At 37.0% G+C, this 20,694-nt stretch overlaps 1 protein-coding gene across 2 annotated transcripts in view; it reads right to left on the reverse strand.

Moving 5' to 3' along the window:
- Window positions 1-20,694, reverse strand: part of pik3cb (phosphatidylinositol-4,5-bisphosphate 3-kinase, catalytic subunit beta) — a 109,427-nt gene that overhangs the window by 27,235 nt on the left and 61,498 nt on the right. Inside the window, exons 3-7 of one of the 2 annotated variants that reach the window (XM_033977288.2) lie at window positions 11,233-11,431; window positions 7,048-7,276; window positions 5,128-5,357; window positions 2,446-2,619; window positions 1,695-1,859 (exon numbers count right to left, since the gene is read on the reverse strand). The exons of the other annotated variant lie outside the window; for it this stretch is intronic. Of the exons in view, the coding sequence (XP_033833179.1) occupies window positions 1,695-1,859; window positions 2,446-2,619; window positions 5,128-5,357; window positions 7,048-7,276; window positions 11,233-11,391 (957 nt within the window). The 5' untranslated portion in view covers window positions 11,392-11,431. The remainder of the gene's footprint in view (window positions 1-1,694; window positions 1,860-2,445; window positions 2,620-5,127; window positions 5,358-7,047; window positions 7,277-11,232; window positions 11,432-20,694) is intronic. 2 annotated transcript variants of the gene reach the window in all.

Raw genomic sequence — 20,694 nt, forward strand, 5'->3', positions numbered from 1 at the left:
GCAATGTAATGAAGTGGTAGTTTTTAAATTAACAGCTACATTTTACCTTTTGTTCAGATATTGGCAATTCCAGGGATAAACTTATCCAAATGATTCTAGTTAAGGTGTGTGTTCATTCAACATGTGAGAATGAAAGAAAACACAACTCCAAATACATTTTTGATGAGGAAACAGCGTTATAACACAGATTAGAAAATAGTGTAATATGGGCCCCTTAAACACAAACAGACAGATGTGCAGTAGTGTGAATCGTTCATAATAGAACCTTTTTATATCAGTCTGGGAACCATCAGGTCTGTCTCATTCCAAAACATAAATTTTTGTGGCAGATAATTTGAAACTTGCAGTAAAAAGAGCTTTTCAGGTTAATGTGGGCCAACTCATAAGGAAGCCAGAGGGCCAAGAAAAATTAATCTGAGGTCTAAATTTGCCCCCAGACCAAAGTTTGAACGGTGCTGTACCTGATTTTTTTAAACGCATGAAAACGAATACTAGTCTATTTTAAAAGGTTTGCAGTGGCCCAAAGTTATTCCTCATCTACCTTGTGCATTCCGAAGATCCTGTCTATTCAACACAATACATTTATAACTGCTTTTCTCAGCTCCCAGAGACCAGTGTGGAGTTTTGATAGTAAAGCTAAGAACAACTAGCATGCTAATCCGCACTTCCTGATCATCGGACAATAAAAAGCTTTATCAGCTGACTTATTTTGACCTCGAGAGCTGCTTATACAATGTACACGCCAATGCCAAAAAAAAAAAAGTCACCACCTGGATTTAACTAAGCAAATAGGTACGACTCTCCTCCAGTTAATCAGGTCTAGGTTCAGCAACAGTCTGTGCTCAAAGAATGAGGTCAGCTACCTGAATATACTGAATGACCAGGTTATTCCATCAATGGATTTTTTCTTCCCTGATGGCACGGGCATATCCCAAGATGAGAATGTCAGGATTCATCAGGATCTAATTGTGAAAGAGTGGATCAAGGGGCATGAGACATCATTTTCATACATGGATTGGCCACCAAAGAGTCCAGACCTTCACCCCATTGAGAATCTTTGGGATGTGCTGGAGAAGGCTTTGCGCAGCTGTCAGACTCTACCATCATCAATGCAAGATCTTGAAAAATTAATGCAACACTGGATGGAAATAAACCTTGTGACATTGCAGAAGCTTATTGAAACAATGCCACAGTGAATGTGTGCTGTAATCAAAGCTAAAGGCGGTCCAACAAAATATTAGAGTATGACCTTTTTTTTTTTGACAGGCAGTGTATCTTGTAAACTTTTCTCCAAAATACGGGTACAGCATCTTTAAGCACAGTGTTTGGATAACTAAACTATATATATATATATATATATATATATATATATATATATATATATATATATATATATATTATATATATATTTATATATTATATATATTTATATATTATATATTATATATATATATATATATATATATATATATATATATATATATATATATATATATATATATATATATATATATATATATATATATATATATATATATATATATATATATATATATATATATATATATATATATATATATATATATATATATATATATATATATATATATATATATATATATATAATATACCTAAAATATGTCTAACTGCAAAGAAATGTCACCATTTAAATGAAGTGAGTAAAGTATCCTTACCGTGGGGCGTCTTTTGGGAGGTAGAGGTAGAGGTAAGGTACAGGTCTTGCGGCTGACCACGGCTCTGATGGCGCAGATCTCCTTGTCAAATAATTCTTTGATGGTGCTACTGTGGACCAGGGTCAGGTGAGGAGAATCTTTGGCGTGGAGACATGTCCGGATGTACTGCACAAGAAACAGGACATTCAGAGCATAAATACAACTATATCCAATGTCATAAGTAAAGTGGCTTAGGTTTGGGTTTTTTTTTTTTTTTCAAAAGTATTAAAAAAAACACACAAAAAAAACCAACATTTGGTGTAAATTATATTTCTTTTGGCTTTCTCTCAATCTTGACTGGGAACTTTGCCAGCTTTTCACTCACAATGTCACAATAAACTGCCTAGTGTAATATGATTTATGGAAAAAATGTCCAACTGTAACAGCAGGCCAGTAGGACAAGGTTTAAACCACTGATCCTCTACTGTGTTGGCGAACACTTTTTTTTTTTATAGAAGTTAGTAAGATTATATTGTATTAAACCCATACCCCATGTACTATCAATTACTGATAGTTTTTTGAAAAATGTCTCAATAATGTTACCTTGAATCCTTTATTCCACAGCTGTCAATCATATCTACAGAAAAGAGAAAGCCAGTAGGAAATAATCTCCCTCTCTCCTCTTTGGCTCTTTCTTCTTAGTGGATGGGACTCAGATGATGAATCGAGAAAGTAGGGAAACATAAGATAGGACGTTTCCATAGTTACTGACCTTGTACTGGATTAAAGGGTGGTCTCCGCAGAGGAACTCCAGAGAGTGGCTAATCCTCAAGAAGTACCTGCTGGCCTCCTCCTCGGAGCCGTGTGTTGTCAGCCACTTCTTCACAGCCATCTCCATCAGCTCAGAAGGAGTGCAGGTCAGCGGCACCTTCAAACTGGCAGAATCCTAAACAACACAGGCAGAGAGGGGACGTTATTTGGGATTTAAATAATTACTCTAAAACAGGACTGGGTGATATGGCTAGGCATGTCACGAAAACACATTTTGAAGTATGATATATTGCTGAAGAAAATATACACGTAGGGATGGATATCGAAAGCTGGGTGTTTTGTTGCATCCACACATGTTTGAGTGGCCCTTTATTATTAGTCTGTCTACATCTTCAAAGCTCAAAATCCTCAAAATCTCTCCAACTGTGTGTGTGTCTGTGTATATGCGGTGACTCAGCAACAAGCACCACAGAAACGCACTGACACAGATGGACAGAGGAACATGTGGAAATGGTCTGATAACACACAAGGTTATTGGAGCAGGGCTGAACGGTCGTGAGCATGGATGAAGGGAGGAAAGTTTCACGTTTATGTTTTACTGTGTAACTTTTGTGCATAATTGTCGAGAGTACTTTTCGAGCGTAAGTTTTGAGCGCAACTTCCAGGGGCTCCTTTTGGGCGTATTACCTCCTGGCGCGTGCATACAGGATTAAACGTACAGCCCTAAAACTCTAAAATAATTGGATTTTCTTGCAATGAAAACCATGTAAGCCTTTTAGATAACATGTACACTGAGGGTGTGTTCACACGTCACATGTCCAGGTTTGATCCCGATTTAGATTAGGCCTTTTTCTAGTCCTGGTTCAGTCCCAACTTTAAAGTGGTGTTTGTAAGTGTTAATGCCTCCTTTGTTGTCTACTCAGATGATACTTATGAAGGAAAACAAAATGTATCTTAGTTGGTTATATATACTTTTGGGCTTAACTGTTTTTTAACTGCTTTTTTCTTAAGTAACTTTTCTTGTATAGGCCTACTTCCAGTTCTTGTCCACCTGAGATGATTGGCCAGATGGCCTTATCACACAGGCTTATTTTTATGATGTTGATCAAAGCAGATACACAGAGTCTACAGAGGCCTGAGCAGCTGCTGTAGTATTATTAAATGACTTTATTTTTGATAACAGGCAGATGGAGGGTAGATGAGAGAGTGGAGAGAGGGGAGGAAGAGGAAGGGAGAGAGAGGGAGAGAGAAGGAGGCAGAGGGGATAAGACAGAGAAAGAGGGAGGGAGGATAGAGAAGGTGAGATAAAGAGAGTAAGAGACAGAGAGCGAGAGACAGAGAGAGAGAAAAGAGACAGAAAGAGAGGATGTGGAGGTAGGAGCGATGGAGAAAGAGAGGTCCATTTTAATCATATTTTGGTCCCAGGAGCTGAGCAGTGGTAGTGGCACAATTTCTCTGATGGTTTTGACCCACTTTGCATTGCCACATGACCCAAAAGTTGGATTCTGTCATGTGAAATTTGTACAGTGTCCAAAAACAAGAGCTGAAAGAGTTTGAGGGTTTGTGTGTGGGGTGTAGAAGTCACACGGCCACTTTGCCACTCAAAACAAGGAGGTATTACCCCAGTGTTATTTAGAGACATTAGTCATGTAAAATGCTGCACTAGATTTACGTTTGCCAATTATCCCCTTTGAACCCAGTACAGAAGAGTAGTTTTTGAAAATTACTTTGGTGTTCAAGAGAATGGGGGAGATAATGCAATGTGTAATACTTCCTATACTGGAGTTGTGCAATTAATACAAAAAAAAAAAAAAAAATGAATTGTGAGCTTATAATATAATCTATATCTGTTTTTGCCCGTTTTTTTTTTTTTTATGTGACACACTTTGGGCAGCTTAAGTTGTTTTAAATGTGTTATATAAATAAAATTGAATTGACTTATAATTTTAAATAGTCAACAAAAATGTTGGTGTTTTTTTCAGCAACAACCAAATCGTGGTAGTAGAATCCTGTAGTTGTGAAAATAAACTTGATCTTTTTGTGTTAAATATGACACTGGAGAGTAAAATATGATCTTGTTCATTAACCTGTGTCCACAACATATCGCGATCAGTTAATAATTAGTTAACAGAAGGTCCTCTCCACACAACAAAGTATCCTGTGTATTTAGGGAAGGATCTTGTTGTAACTGTAGTTTAGACCTCTACAAACATGATCTGGAATGCATGGGATTCTTCTGTTAGTTCTTATCCTAGGTCAATGTCTGTGGATATTTAAAATGCGCGTTGTAAACTGTATGCCTTTCTTGTGACCTAGAAAGGCACACAGATGTGTTCATCTTGTTATGCACTATAATGTATACCATGTTCCTTTTGCAGTGAAAAGTGAAAGTATTTTTATTATTGTTTGAGAGCTGCTGAGAAGTTTGCTGCTGATGGGTTTAATTTTCAACAAGTTCATAGTTTGAGCAAACAAAAATATACAAAGAAGATCTTTATCAAAATCACTACATTTGAAACCTTAAGACTGCAAAGTCTGTGTGAAATACTTTTACTTTTTACTCTTAAGTACATTTTAAACTGGTGCTTTAATACCTTTCACGTGATACTTTTACTTGAGTATTTCTACTTTTACTTAACAAAGCTGTGTACTTCTTCCACAACAGATCCCATAAGATCCCCACCTGTGACAGGTCGAAGTGTATGGTGACTTTGAGGTCTGTGGTTCGGTCAGAGACCCCATTGACTTGGTCTGGTCCTGGTCCTGTCTCGGGCTGCTGGGAGAAAGACGTCTGCAGCCACTCAGTGCAGCTCATCATCTGCACCTTCTGCATCCGCTCCTCACTGAGTCTGAACATCTTACTGCGGAAGTCCTTCACCTCCTGGTCGTTTATAGCATCCAGCTCATGGAGACCTGACAAACAACAACAGGTCAGTAGAGCTTGGGATTGGGTGGCTAAATAGCATCAGATTCACAGTTATACCAAAGTCAGTTTTTTTTTTAACCTTATTTTAATGCATCCCCTTATTTTTATTACATCATAGTTCCTAGCAAGTTCCTAGTTTGTGACATTTGTTAATTGACGATGGTAATAACACTGGATTTTGATTCTGAGTTGGTATAATAGTGAACCAATGGAGATTTAAAGTGGGATGGGATAGCACCTTTTGTAAATATAAATTATAGTTTTACACCAATCAAGAAGAACCTTGGCAAGAAAAGTGGAAAAATACGTTCAAAATAATCTTTTATGACTTTTTAAACAATGTTTTAATGGTGTTCCCTTACCATAAGTTGGTAAGGGAATTCTAAGTCATGTACGGTTAAAACATGTTATGTAACCATTTTTAACAATAAAATCTTATTATGTATAAAACAAGCTAACGTCCTCTAGTCCTCTAAAAGCATGTATGGAAGTATTTTCAAAGTATTTCCATCAAAGTCCATCAAATCATGCAGTTGACATGGCACCTCCAGAAAGTTACATACTGTACTGTGTTACATTTTTGACAAATACATACAAACATGCATACAAGCATTTCGGCACAACCTCCTAGACCTAATAGTCCCCTGGCTGAGTGGGGTTTTCAGTGATGTGGATCAATCATATTTGCTGGTCTAAAAGGCTGAATCTTGACAGAAGATAACACAAACTGACAGGTGATGGGAAACTTATCAGAAACTTGTCAAGACAATCTTCACGCTTCGGTATCAGGCTGTGGAGACGAGACAGGAGCCAGACAGATAGACCAGGTGTGGGGATGTGGGAATGTGCTGATGGAGCCTTACTTAACACAGAGAGCACAGAGCCCTGATATGACCTGGTTAAGACTGATAATATGGACTTACATGGTTTAGAGATAACACAGGAGAGAAGGCAGAAGGGGGTTGGTGTCTGGTTAAAACAAGTAAATGCAAGTTAAAGGTATCACATGTAACTTTCTAGAGGTGGCATGTCAAGGGCATGGACAAAGAAAGTTAAAACCATACTTTGGAACATTCTCTATGGAGATGGATGAGCTTGCTGCTATAGTGTGTTCTGTAGACCATTTCTGACTATGCCACTCAAGTTTTACTATACAGTGGTCCCGCAACAGGCAAAATCTGTGAAGTAGTCAGCTTTATTTTTTACAATTATTATATATGTTTTAAGGCTGTAAAACGTATGCCTCCACTCCAGTGGTATTCAAAAGCTTTTCTGAAATTTGTTGGTGCAGAAAGTTTCATTAACATTGTGGGTTTTGTCGGGGAGAAAACTTACATACATTGATCGCTAGCATTGTGACTCTGAAGTGCTGTATGTTTGCAACTTTGGCTGAAAGCATTCCGTATTGTACAGAAAACATGGCATAGAGGAGAGTGAGTGACAATGGTCTACAATGCTCGAGCCAATCAGGATGCAGAACACAATGCGTGTTCATACGCTATAAAAAAAAATAAAAATAAAGCATGCAAAATTGCACTAAAAAAATCTGCGAAACAGCAAGGCTGTGAAAGGTGAACTGCGATAGAGCGAGGGACCACTGTATACTGTTTTGTTGTAGCTAACCCCAAAGCAAAGTAGTGAAGAGTGCTTTAAACAGAGCTGGATTTTGCTGCTCACCTTTGCCTATGAGCACCCCAATCTTTGAGTCCAGCAGTCTCTCAGCTCTGCCACAGTTGCGCGTGATGAGTTTAAGGACCGGTAAAAAGGGTCGGACATCGCAGAGTCGTCTTGTCTCATCCTCCAGCTCCTCGTGCACGGCTTCCTGGTTCACACACTCAAACATGTGGCTCTCCATCTCCCCCAGGGCTGAGAAGAGAGGAAAGGACTGTGCCTGCTTCCATAAGAGCTGTAACACACAAAACAACTCACTGTGTAAAAGGTTAAACCAAAAACCACCTCAGCCTTTGGTAATGGGAGTTTTATAGCTTTGGTTTACTCAATGCAAATGAAGGTTAATCAATACTAATGCTTGTTGCTAATGATTTTGAAATATAACTGTACATATTATTAATGTACTGACTTTAAGATAACTTATTTGTCCAATGGGGAAATTCCAGAGTTCCAGAGAAGAATAAAAATATGCAACACGATGAATAACAAAAATATGTATAATATACAAAATAATATACAAAATAGACTTAAATCTAACCAATTGAACTAGAATATCAGAACTATTTTCACTGTAGTTAAGACACAAAATGATAAGGATTTAAAAATACAACATTGTGAAAGTATAATAGTACAGAAAAACATGTATATACAAGCCTACAAAGGTTACTATAACGTACCAAGGCTTAATATTTGATAACCATTTTGATACCACAATGACATTAAAAAATCAACTCACTCTTTATACAACATAATGTTATTTTCAACACAAAGCAGTAACATTTTCTGTTATATATATTAACATGTGGTCTTAATACAAGGGGGCGATAGTAGCTCAGTTGATAGAGCATTTGGTTGGCAGGTCGATTCCCACTCTCGACATAAAATATCATTGGTTGAGCGGATGCACTGACCCACAGACTGGCGATGCGTTTCAAGCTCCCATAGATAAATGCTGTTCATCTATTTAACAATACAAGTTCTGACAGAGATTAAGATGATTTGATATGGATGTTTTTTTGTCCTATTCAAGTAATTTCTTCAGTATCGATACTTCCAATTAGTGTATCTTTTTAATAATAGCATTAGGGTGCGTTCACACTTGTACCACATCAAAATTAGTAAAAAAAACTACCTGAACCCAAGACTAAAACAGGACCAAACCAATTTTACATCAGAACTGGGCTCAAAGCAGGACCTAACAAGACCAAGAGTGATCAACACACCCTTAGTTGTGAGTTTTAGGTGTGATATTTATACTATTTCAGTCCTTCTCCTTTCTGTTATAGTAAAAAAAAAAGATAATCTTCAATGAATGAATTGGTCAAGCAATCAAAATGTATGACAATTATTTTATCAACTACTAAAAGCCTCCAGCCCTAAACTAGTGTGTGTCTGTATCTTACACAGAGCACATCTTGTTTGTAAAGTACACATTTCCAACTAAAAACTCACCTGAGGCTAAAGTAATGAAATGGGAGTATTCACCTCCGTTTCATTTCCCTACAGATATAAAAGCTCTCACGTGGGAAACAAAAACTGACTACCATGTACATGTGACCACAACTAACAGTTTATTCCAATCCAAAAATCTCTTCTTTCCAGGAGCTTTACTGAGATATTTTGATGCAACTTGCTTTGCCCCAACCATAGACTGTATATATAAATGGACGTACCTAACCTGCTAGCCGCCATATTCCAAATAGGAAGTGATCATGGGCGGGCTTCTGGCTCCATCGACTGTGGCTCAAATTCACTTTACATTGAAAAACTGCCACCCTTCTCTCTGTAACTGCTGCAGTGAGTGCTACATTTTGGTCTTAAAATGTTCATATTAACCAATTCTACATCCTGGGGTTTTTATTTTGTTATTTTGCCTGTGAATCAAGATGTGAACATTAAGAACAGACATATCAAGCGCTTTCTTTCCCTGAGCATCAGGTTTGATTCACAGAGTTGCTAAGCACTAGCTTCCTGCTAAACCAGAACTGCAGGCAGGAAGGGCCGTTGCCTTCAACAGCTTCTCTCTGGATTGGCGATTTGGTTGCTATGATACTTGTGGTCATAATTCCTAATGTGGAACTCGGCTCCAAATTCGCCCCTATAACTGCTAGCCTCGATGAACTCCATTTGACTGGAGTCGAACACTATGGGTGACCTCACACTCCCTTAGTCCACTTCTTCGTACAGTCTATAGTACCAACCCTATAACAGTAAATCAGTCAATAAGAGCAGTATTTCTTTTTAAACTTTCTCACACGCAAACATGTTCAGAAACAATGCCACTATAGTCCCAAATGTCCAAAAGTCCCTTGAGACGGCGTGACCTCCGGTTCACAGGGTCAGCCCAGTCATGCATGATGTCATGAGCTAAAGCTGAGGCAGAGCGACAAACAAAAACAATTAGCTCACCGCGACAGAAGCCAGTCTGACAAAACGCTGAGGGAACGTCTAACAGCTACTGGGGATATACAGTTATATCTGTCAGGGGAATTAAGACAATGGATTGAAATGTAAAAGAAAAAAGAAAATGCCTTTAGTTGTATGTTGTATAGATGTCTTCTCAAGCACAAAAAGATCATGTGATTTATTTATTTTTTTAATGTCATTTAAAGATGCGCTGTGTAACTTTTCCACCTACTGCAGGGGTGTACAAACTTTTCTCATGAAGGGCCACATATAAAATCACAGACAAAGCCGAGGGCCGACTGAGGGCCATAGACTGGTCACCAATACAGTGAATACTTCAAATCTGTTATTATTACAAGTTAGACTGAACCGCTAGACCATTATTCATGCTTACATACTCAATGGGACACATTAAATATTTGATAAGGGCTTGTTAAAGAAGATTTTCAGAAATATACAGTAAAAAGTACCGTTTAAAGTAATATAGGCCAATTCACCTGGAAGCTTGAGGGCCAAAAAAAATTGGTCTGAGGGCCGCAGTTACTGCTTATCTCCATGAATATGTTATTGCTTTGGCAGAAATGTTCAGTATGGCATTACATTTATCTATATTTCTTTGGAGTGAAGCAGGTGATGCCACCAGTTATACATCAAGTTGCAGACCTGATCTGTGGAGAGGCAACCCTGCTCACACTAAGAATGCACGTTTTTTAAATATTTGCAATTGAAAAAAAAATATCAGGACCTGTATTACACTGTTTTCTGATCTATATCATAAAGTTGTTTCCTTATCACAAACATACCTGGAGTTGTGTTTTGTTTCATTTACAGATGTTTAACACACAAACCCTGCATATTTAGGCTGAGTTCTTCTTTCAAACTGAAAATGTATGTTTCACCTTGTGGTGTCATGTGGTAATACAGGAAGTACTTCACTAGAATCATTTGGATGATTTCAGCTCTGGAATTTCCCATCTCTACCATACTAAAGGTAAAAGGTAGATGTTAATTTGAAAACTACAGCTTCATAACATCACAAGGTGGAACAAAGCATTTTGAGCTTAGGAGATGTAGACGGAAGAAGAATGTAGGGTTATTCAAACATGTGTGAATGAAACAAAACACAACTCAACTGGGTATGTTTTGGATGAGGTAAAAACATTACAGCATGACTTAAAGGTCGCAAGAGTCCATTTTGTGTAATATAGGACTTTTAATGTCATAATGTGCAACACTACAGGCATAGAAAACATCTATATGGAAACAGCAAGTGGCGGACCCTTCACTGGACAATGTTACATAGTAGTAACATTTCATTAAAAGCTTTATGTTTTGCATGGGTGGCATGTCCCTATCCCCAAAAATATGGTCCCAATCATCCCAAAGACATACACTATGTGGAGTCAAACCCATAACCTCCTTACCGTTTTGCCAAATACAACAAAGAACATAACTTTTTATAGCTGCTGCTTGCTGTACCTGTCCATGGTGGAATTTTACCATAGACACACTTCACTACTAGATTGATAGTAAATGGTCATACTTTTATATAGAGCTTTTCTACCTTCAAGGCACTCAAAGTGCTTTACACCCATTCACACTCAAACACCAGTGTACACAGAAACTGGGAGCAGGGTGGGTTAAATGTCTAGCCCAAGACCACAACGACAGCAGTCATCTGTGGGAGCTGGAATCGCACCACCAACCTGTGGGCCAGTGGATCAGACCACTCCAAAAATTATGTTTATGTACAGAGCTACTGTCATAATTAGTCCATGTACTGACCAGTTTGATGTGCTGTATAGTAGCCTCTCGCGGCACTTCCATCTGGATGTACATTCCGGTGGGGAGCAGGAAGTCCACGGTGATGTGGGCCGGAGCATGACCGGACAGGGGCGAGTGTGCCCCCCAAATGTCCACCAGGTCTGTCATGGCAGGAGGCATGGCACAGAGCAGCAGCAACACACACTTCAACCATAAGGACCTGAGTAGAGAGTACAAAATGTAGTTAGAAAAAGGGAAACAAAATATTCGGAATGTACAATATGGTTAAACATGAGCTGCAATGAATAAATAGAGTCAGAAGCAGCTCAACTATTATCATAGTACAGAAAAATAACAAAAAAAGTTTGTACTTTTTTGTTATTTTAGAAAGAAAATTAGAAAAAACACCCATGATCAATATTGACCCCAAAAAAATGATCGATGTAGTGATTATCATGACAGGCCTAAATGGGGTACAAAGCATCAGAAAAACATCAAACTTTAGGACCAATCACAGCCACTTATTTGTATCTCAAATGTGAAAAGAAATGTGAAAGACATCTCTGATAACATTTGAAATGCAATATATTGTTGCAGTAAATATAGATGATAAACAATAATATTGAAACCAAACTGTAAGACAAGTTAATCCCCCCAAAATAATTCTAAATGTACAATATTGTAAAAAAAAAAAAAAAAAAGAACTGCAATGAATACATAACAGAATGCAACACTTTAGTTACTTTGTGACTGTGATGAGTCAATTCATAATTCACACATCTATGGCAGAGCCATTTTGCAGTATCATCTTTGGACTAAATTGTTCAAATTACACTTTATACATATAGTATTTCTGAATATTTAGCCAGCTGGTTGTACCAAACAAAACATCAGCCACTGCTGGAGATTTAAGGCCGACAGCCGATATGCTAAAAAGTTCAAATATCGGCCACCTCTAATTTATTGTAATGTACGTTTTCTTAACAGCAGTGGGAAACATCTGGATTTTTGTTGTAATACCACAACTTTTGAACAACAAAGGGTTGAATAATTAACTTCTCTCATAAGGGTTAGGGTTTAATTTAGCTATTTATTTATTGCAGCTAATGTTTTTCTTTTTTTAATGATATGTTGCATTTAGATCATTTTTAATGAGATAACCCTGCTTTAGAGTTACTGTAGCATAAGTTTCAATATTACCGTTCATCGTCTATATTTTCTTCAGCAATATATCGTACTTAAAAAATGTTTTTGACAGGCCTACATGTAACCACTTGTTTGTCCTGAATGTGGTACATTCATATCTTTAACATATGCTCATATTTCTGTGTAAAACGCTGACACAGTCCTTCACATATGATGCATTGCCATTAGATCCCTGCAGTGGCAGCAGTGTGCAGAGGGCAGAGAGAGTCCGGTGGATTAAACTTGGGTCGAAGCCAGGACTCAGAGGAATGCCCACTAAGCAAACAGAACAAAAGGTCAGCCTCTCATGTAGCAGCCGCAGAGAGCTCCCACAATGAAACCACTCACACTTATACACTGATACTATATGGAAGAGTACAGAGGTATAATGTGCAGTACTGGGATGAAGTATTACAGAGCAGGTGCTTGTTAGGTGTGGGACAAGATAATTCCCACAGAACAAAATGAGACAAGGCTGGGTCCACAAGAATGAGCCAAGACAAGATTTTTACATGATTTTGTAATGATAATTACTAAGCATGAGAGATGGAACAATCATTTTTCAATATATAATGTGAATACATAGCATGGATACTTTTTTGTTGTTCTACTGCCAAACATTTTGTTATTTTTCTAAACTACGATGAGATTTGAGCTGCAGAAGTTTTAATTATAAACTTCTATGACTCATTATAGACACAAACTAACTACAAAAGTGTTGCATTCTGTTATGTTTTTATTGCAGCTCATATTTTTAGCAATACTGTACGTTTAGAATATTTTTAGGGAGAAAATTCTGCTTCAGGTTTTGGCTTCAGTATTATCGTTTATCAAATATATTTACTTTAGCAATATGTCGCACTTCAAAATGTGTTATTGTGACATAAATTAAATAAATAGATATTGCATTTTATTTCACAATTTTGGCCTCCCTTTTTAAAATGTATTATGTGGGTGATATCTTAGCGGTTGCTGTTGTAAAATGGAGAACACATTGAAGCAATTTTACCTGAAATAACTGTAAACATGTTGCTTCAAAATGACTAAAAACATAGGGTTCAAGAATATATGTGGTGGATGATAGAATAAAAAACAATTGTGATCTGCATCCTGATCTCTGTGACAATGTGCTGAAGATACTGTCATATTGTGATTCCACTCCTCCTATTGGCCAGCCTCCGTTATGCTTTAAGGGATTGACAGATGGATTCAACCAATTATGGAAATTATATGCTCAAATAAAATAGTGATATTAATCTTTTGGCATATTGCCCACCAAGCACTTTATACCAAGGAACCACTCACCCATTCACACACATTCATACACTAATATACGCAGACACTTGGTGAGGTGGGTTAAGTGTTTTGCCCAAGGACACAATGACAGTATTCATGCGTTAAGACAGCTGCAGTAAATCCAGAATGTTGCTGCTCGAGTCCTGACTAGAACCAGGAAGTACGAGCACATAAAACCTGTGTTCAGGTCTCTGCACTGAATAGACTTTAAAGCAGCTCTGCTTGTGTACAAGTGTCTCCATGGCCTAGCACCAAAGTACATATCCCACATGTTAGTGCCATATGAACCATCTCACACTCTGGGAACCAGAAGAAGGCCCCTGAAGTCCTCAGAGTCAAGACTAAACATGGGGAATCAGTGTTTCAGCTTTATGCAACTATAACCTGGAACAGTCTTCCTGAAGATGTGAGACAGGCCTCTTCTTTGACAATGTTTAAATCCAGGCTCAAAACTGTTCTGTTTAGCTGTGCATACGACTGAAAGGTTTTTATTCTGTACTCTTCACTTTTCATGTTTATTCTATGATGATTATTTGTGATAATTTATGTTTTGATTTATCTCTATTGTGACTTGAATGCCTTTCTTATTTTGTAAAGCACTTTGAATTACATTGTGTATGAATTGTGCTGTACAAATAAACTTGCCTTGCCTTATTTGTGGTAGCTGGAATTGCACAGCCAACCAATGATGTTTATGCCACAAGCAGGATTCGAACTGCCACCTTTGGATACTGTCTGTAGCTACTGTTGTCTCTCACCTAACTAATCAACCTTCAGAGCCAGATCAGTCAACTATACTTGGAAGAGAATTATGTTTTCCAAAGTATTTTTCCCCTTTTGTCCAAGCCGTTCTGAAATTCCACGTACTGGCCCGTAGCATACCCAAACACGGCAGCTGCCAAGGTAATTATGGTTGAAACTAGCGTGAGGCGTGAGGTGTGTATTTAGCTGCTGTGGCCTGATCTGAAGGATTACACCAAATCTTTAAACAAACAGCGTGTGCAAAGTCATGTTTTTAACAACACAAGGGAGAATCACTTAACATGCACACTCAGAATGTCAAGATGAATAGATTTTAGAAGCCAAAATGTGACTTAAGTGGTTTTAGTATCACACAGCTAAGAAAGAAATGTTCAAGGCAGTTTGTATAGGCATGGTCATTTAGACTTCTTGAGTTGTATTCATTACCAGACTGAAGAAAGACTAACATTTTGTTTTCTACAATAGTGACAATCATTACATCTTCTCACAAGGATGCATCTCAAAAAATATAAGGTATTAAATGTATTAAAAGTGGCAAATCTAAAAAAAAGTATGAAATTGCACACTTCTGAGTATTATGCAAGAAACAGTTGTTCTATAAATAGCTCTTGAAAATGCGACATATTTTTACACTTTTTTTTTTCCATTTTGGCTGTTTTGGTGTAAATGAGTGGGCTTGTATCTCCGCAAACCTGAGTCTTATTTGGCCTGGAGGATGGCATCTTCCACATTTCCAAGGAAAAAAACATGTTGTTGCAAATGTTGTTCCTTGGGCTTAGGCATGGGCATTTAGGCTTTTTAAGTCTAGTAATGGATACAACTCAAGAAAGACTAACCATTTTCTTTTCAATAATAGTGACAATCATTACATCTCTCACAATGATGCAACTCAAAAACGGTATTAGATGTATTAAAAGCGGCAAATAAAAAAAAAAATAAAATAAACTGCAAACTCCCGATTATGATGCATGATCATGATGCAATAAACTGTAGGTCTCTGAGTAGTTCTTAAAAAATTAGACATATTTTTACACCATGATTTTTTCCCCTCCTTTTTTTTTTTTTTTGGTGTAAATGAGCAGGAATGCATCTCCAGAAACCTGACTATTATTTGGCCTCCTCCCGCTTATTTCCATGGAAATGTTTTTCCATTAGCTATAATCTTCTACAACCTTACAAACTTATCTTCACAGAGAATTTTCCAAAGTATGATTTTAACTTTGTCTGCGTGGAATCATGCTGATGACTAGCCCTGTCACGATAACAAATTTTGAAGTGTGTTATACAGTGGTCCATTGCTATATCGCAGTTCACCTTTCGTGGTCTTGCTGTTTCGTAAATATTTTTATGCGGAGCAGCGCCAGGACGAAGAGGCACGGTCAGAGAAACTGTGAAATACACGTGAGTCACTATTAATGAATTAAACAAGAGAGAAATGAGAGAAAATGTTACTGCCTGTCTGAGAAAAGTGTATAAAGTGTGTCGAGGGGGTTTACAGCCTTAAAACATATATAATAATTGTAAAAAATAATGCTGGTTACGTCGCAGATTTTACCTATTGTGGCTTATTTTTAGAACGTAACCCCCGCGATAAACGAGGGACCACTGTATTGATGAAGAACATATAAACAATAATACTGAAATTAATTTATGCCTCTGACACAATAACCCAAGAGCAGATTTAAACCACAAAAACTATTCTAAATCTACAATATTGTTAAAAAAATCATGAGCTGCTCTAAATAAACAGCAAAATGAAACACTTTAGTACTTAGTTTGTATCTATAATGAGTCACAGAAGTGATGTATTCAACATTTTCAATCTGAAATCTTATCAGATAGCCAAAAAATAACAAAATATTTCCCAGTAGTGCAAAGAAAATGTTACATACTATACCTTTGAATATCTCTAATCTAATCATTACTGAATCCACAACATACATCATAGAAATCACAAGTCAGTTATCGTGACTATATGGTTCAGCCATATTAACCAGCACTCAAGGTTTACCCAGTTCCCTTTCTCTGGCTCTAAGTGGCCAACCTCTTACCAGCCTCTTTCCAATAATAACCCACAACTTGGTTTTGTTTAGAACCCAAAAACTGCCTCGTCTGACCACTTTCATCTCCTGTTTTCTCATTCGCTTGTACTTAAGTGGCCAGCTACCCTCCTCCACGCTGAACAGGTCCATTTCCATCTGGGCCCAGAGACACACATTAAAAATGACAGAGCTGATTGCTGCTAATGGGCTTGAGTGCTTTAGCCGCTATAGGAAGAGACACAATGAGGATGAGAGGCCACTTATCAGGCATGCAAATGGATAACGTAGCATTGAGTTTCACTTTTGGTCAAACTACAACAACTTCTGTATTTATATGACTGTTGATATTACGGCTGATACTCAACTAAAACCGTCATGTGCCTAAATTAGTCCACTACATGGTGTGTGGAAGTAGAAAAAACAAGCTCAATAATCCAACAAAAAATAAATGAACCAAATGCACTAACAGGATAAGAAAGCTATACCAGTAAATCGCAAATTTGTATGAAAAGATACAGTTTAAAGACACTGCACTTTCTTTTTATCATCTTTAAAATGTAAAAACACAACTAGTTAATTTCAACTTATTTAAATGTATTCGTCACTTATCTTAGGTATTCAAAGCATCGTAATTATTTAGCTCAATAAGTTTATAAGCGTTTTTCAGGGTAATACTAACAGAAACTAAAATATCTAGACTGGGGTAACACAAATTTTGCTCAAATTCATGGGGAAAAGTTTGGGTACAGGTTTTACAATTTTCAGCTAACCCATTCCATATGTTGTTCTTTCTTTTTTGGATAATAACATCCTTCAAAATCCCAATCAAATAAGTTGTAGTAATTGAGTAGTAATCAACAAAACAATTAAGAGCTAACAGCTCTAGTTGATGTATTAAGTTGTACACTATTCATTTCATATCTGTAGTTTACACAGAAAATCCATGTGTTTTTTTTCTCTTAAATCCTATACAGGGCATTTCAGGGTGTGTTCACATTTACACTTACACAGACACACAAAAACACATCAAAATCAAGCCTCAACTTGATCTAAAACCTGAAGTAAACAGGACCAGAACAGAACCAAAAGTAGTAGCAGTATAGTTTAGCTTTTGTAACTATTGGTGAAAGATTGTCAAGTGTCTTGCTTAATGACACAACCGCAGTATGAGTTAGCCACTATAGTAGGCCTTTGTAATCCTTCCTTCCTTCCTTCCTTGGACAACGTTTGATAGAGAGTGGGAACTCCCCTCAATTTCCTCAGTTTAGATAATGCTCCAACTTGATTACATGATGCCATTATATTTATAATGTTTACTTCCTGCTTTATCTACCCAGGTGTTATGATGTCATTCACTTCACCTGTCAACCATACAAGACTAAAATAACAGACAGATTTAGTTTGACTTGAGTTCTCAGTGTGAAGTGGGAGTAGGGTAGGGTTAAGTAACAAGTAAATTAACTGGTTGATTATTCTATTGAGGGTGTAACTTTAGGTAAACACCAAAAAAAAAAAAAAAAAAAAAAAAAAAAAAAAATGGACGAACCCATGTATTTGGCTTACATGTCCTCAGTTACTCAGTTAATCATTTCATGGGTTTTAGTTTCTATGGGCGCCATTTTGAGTACTTGTCATCATTTAAAAGCTATATTACAGCTGGGCAACATGGAATCAAATCTGATCCCTGTAGAAGATTGGGTTTTTTTTGGCAACATTGCGATATTCAGTACTTTTAAAGCAGATCTATCACCCACTCTCATTTGTCAGCCTTCCTCAGGTTTTGAGTGAGTGACAGGTGGATTTAACCAATCACAGTGAAGTAAAATTCCACAGGAGCCGCAGATAGCTTCATAATTATTATATGAAGAGGCAACTACTATTTAAAGATATCTACATGAATCCTGATAAGATCAAACTTGTGATCTGAACTCTAGGGCTAAAAACTTGGGCTCTCTTTCATGGGTGCTTTGTTTAAAATACAATACAAGCAGAAAAACAAACAAAACAAACAAAACAACAAGTCCATATATATCAATAAAACCAAACCAAAGTATCCAGTTTTGGTTTTCCTTAGCATATATTCCATCTTTAGCTCAGAACAGCTAAAAGTCCTCTTTCCTGTCTCATTTCTAGTGCGGCTAGTCTTTAGCCTTACGCAGTCATGTGATCTGGTATTAAATGTTCTGGTATCAATGACTAACAAGCAGGTGAGGTATTCTGGCAGTTTTTGAGTAGTTCCTTATAGATACATTTCATATATGTGCAGTTCTAACAGACAGTGATGGCCAACCCACCTTTTCATAGAGAAACAGTGATGGGTTTCAAATCCATCATCTGTAATAAAACGACAGCCAGAGTGAAAGAGTGGACCCAACGTTTTCAAAGCAGAGGCCAATCGATCAGCAAGACATGTCCTGCTGATCGATCAACTCTTTATGTATCTGATTCAAACTGCATGCACAAGACTACACCTGCATGGGAGCTCATGCAAAAACAACAATTTATGCAGAAAAAAATCTAAGCCTTTTTACATAAAATAATAATAAACTACACCAAATCTTCAGGTAACTCACTCACTTCTCCTTTCTGTTGTTGTCCCATATAAATCCTTCAAATTAAACAAAATGAATAGTTGACTAAAACAAATTTTGGTCACCCAAGACTACACTGATCGATTACTTGACTTAAAGAGCCCATATTATGCTATTTTCTGATCTATGTTATAAGGTTGTTTCTTCATCACAAACATACCCATAGTTGTGTTTTGTTTCAGTCACACATGTTTAACACACAAATCTTGTGATGTCATATAACAATACAGGAAGGGCTCCACTGTTTTTTAAACTACATACACCTTCACTAGAATTATCTTATTCATTTCAGCCCTAGAAGTGCCAAACTCTAATGAACTAAAGGTAAAAGGTAGCTGCTAATTTGAAAACCATCACTTCATGACTTTACAAGGTGGAACAGAGCATATAGAGCTTTGGAGATGTGGACAGACTAATAATAAAGGATTACTCAAATGTGTGAATAATACAAAAACTCCAGGTATGTTTTTTGAGGAACAACATTATAACATGGATTAAACCTCAAAAAGAGTCAATTTTGCGTAATATAGGACCTTTAACAACTATGAAAACTCTAAAAAACTATGATGTAACTTTTTTTCTACATATCACCCAAACCTATTTTAATTGTTAATCGCTATGACTATGGCACTTATTTTTCATCGCTTTGAAACCCGTGGATAGCTTCATCAGAACTATAACATAACCCCAATGCAATTCATATAGTTTTTGTCCTCAAGCCACCCCACTTTTCTGCCCACGGGAATGTGTGCCAGCTCCAGAGCCCATGCCGAGTTAAATCCACATAGGGAAAATTCAGGGGGTTTCAGTAGACCATGGTGTTTTAAGGACAGCCAGTCTTGTTCATTGTACAGTCCCGAAAGCCCTTTGAGGCAACTCTGTAGAAGTGCCCTATTCAGCTAAGCTCCGTATTTGTATTCCTGACACTCATTTAGCTATACATTCTCCAACCAAAAAAGTCCCTATTGAACAAGTGACGAGAATGACAAAATGTACAGACTCATTCAGTTATTTTGAAAGAACTACACATGGACTGGGATGAATGCACAGGGTCAGTTAGAGTGGGAAACGATCCATCATTACAAACTCATTCTGGATACTTTACCAGCACGTATGCATTTATCCATGTGCATTTTGAAGGGATTATTAAGATAATTTGGGTAATCATTATACTTATACTAGAGATACTTATACTAGAGATTACAAGTAGTAAAGTATAGATACCTAATAATTCAACTTATATACATTTTACAGTGGATATTTTTACCTTTTACTTCACTACATTTGAGAGCAGGCATCTGTACTTTCTACTCCACTACATTTTTTTACCTGGGCTGAAAAGTAAAAAGTACTTTTCATATGATTTGAGGGGTTGATTTTACATGTTCGTGGTAACATCCTGACTAAAGGTTTTGAGTTCAAGCTTTGGCCTTGATTAAACAAAAATACATACACATAATTCATAAGATAAATGAAGAAATTGTTTTTGTAGTAATTTTGTTGTTGCTGCTGTTGATCAAAAATCATAATTTTTAAGTAAAAGTACAGATACAGAGGTAAAAAATTATTCAAGTAAAAATAAAAGTATCACATGTATCACATTGTAT

The sequence above is a fragment of the Periophthalmus magnuspinnatus genome, chromosome 13 (assembly GCF_009829125.3).
Source record: "Periophthalmus magnuspinnatus isolate fPerMag1 chromosome 13, fPerMag1.2.pri, whole genome shotgun sequence".
Classification (NCBI taxonomy): Eukaryota; Metazoa; Chordata; class Actinopteri; order Gobiiformes; family Gobiidae; genus Periophthalmus; species Periophthalmus magnuspinnatus.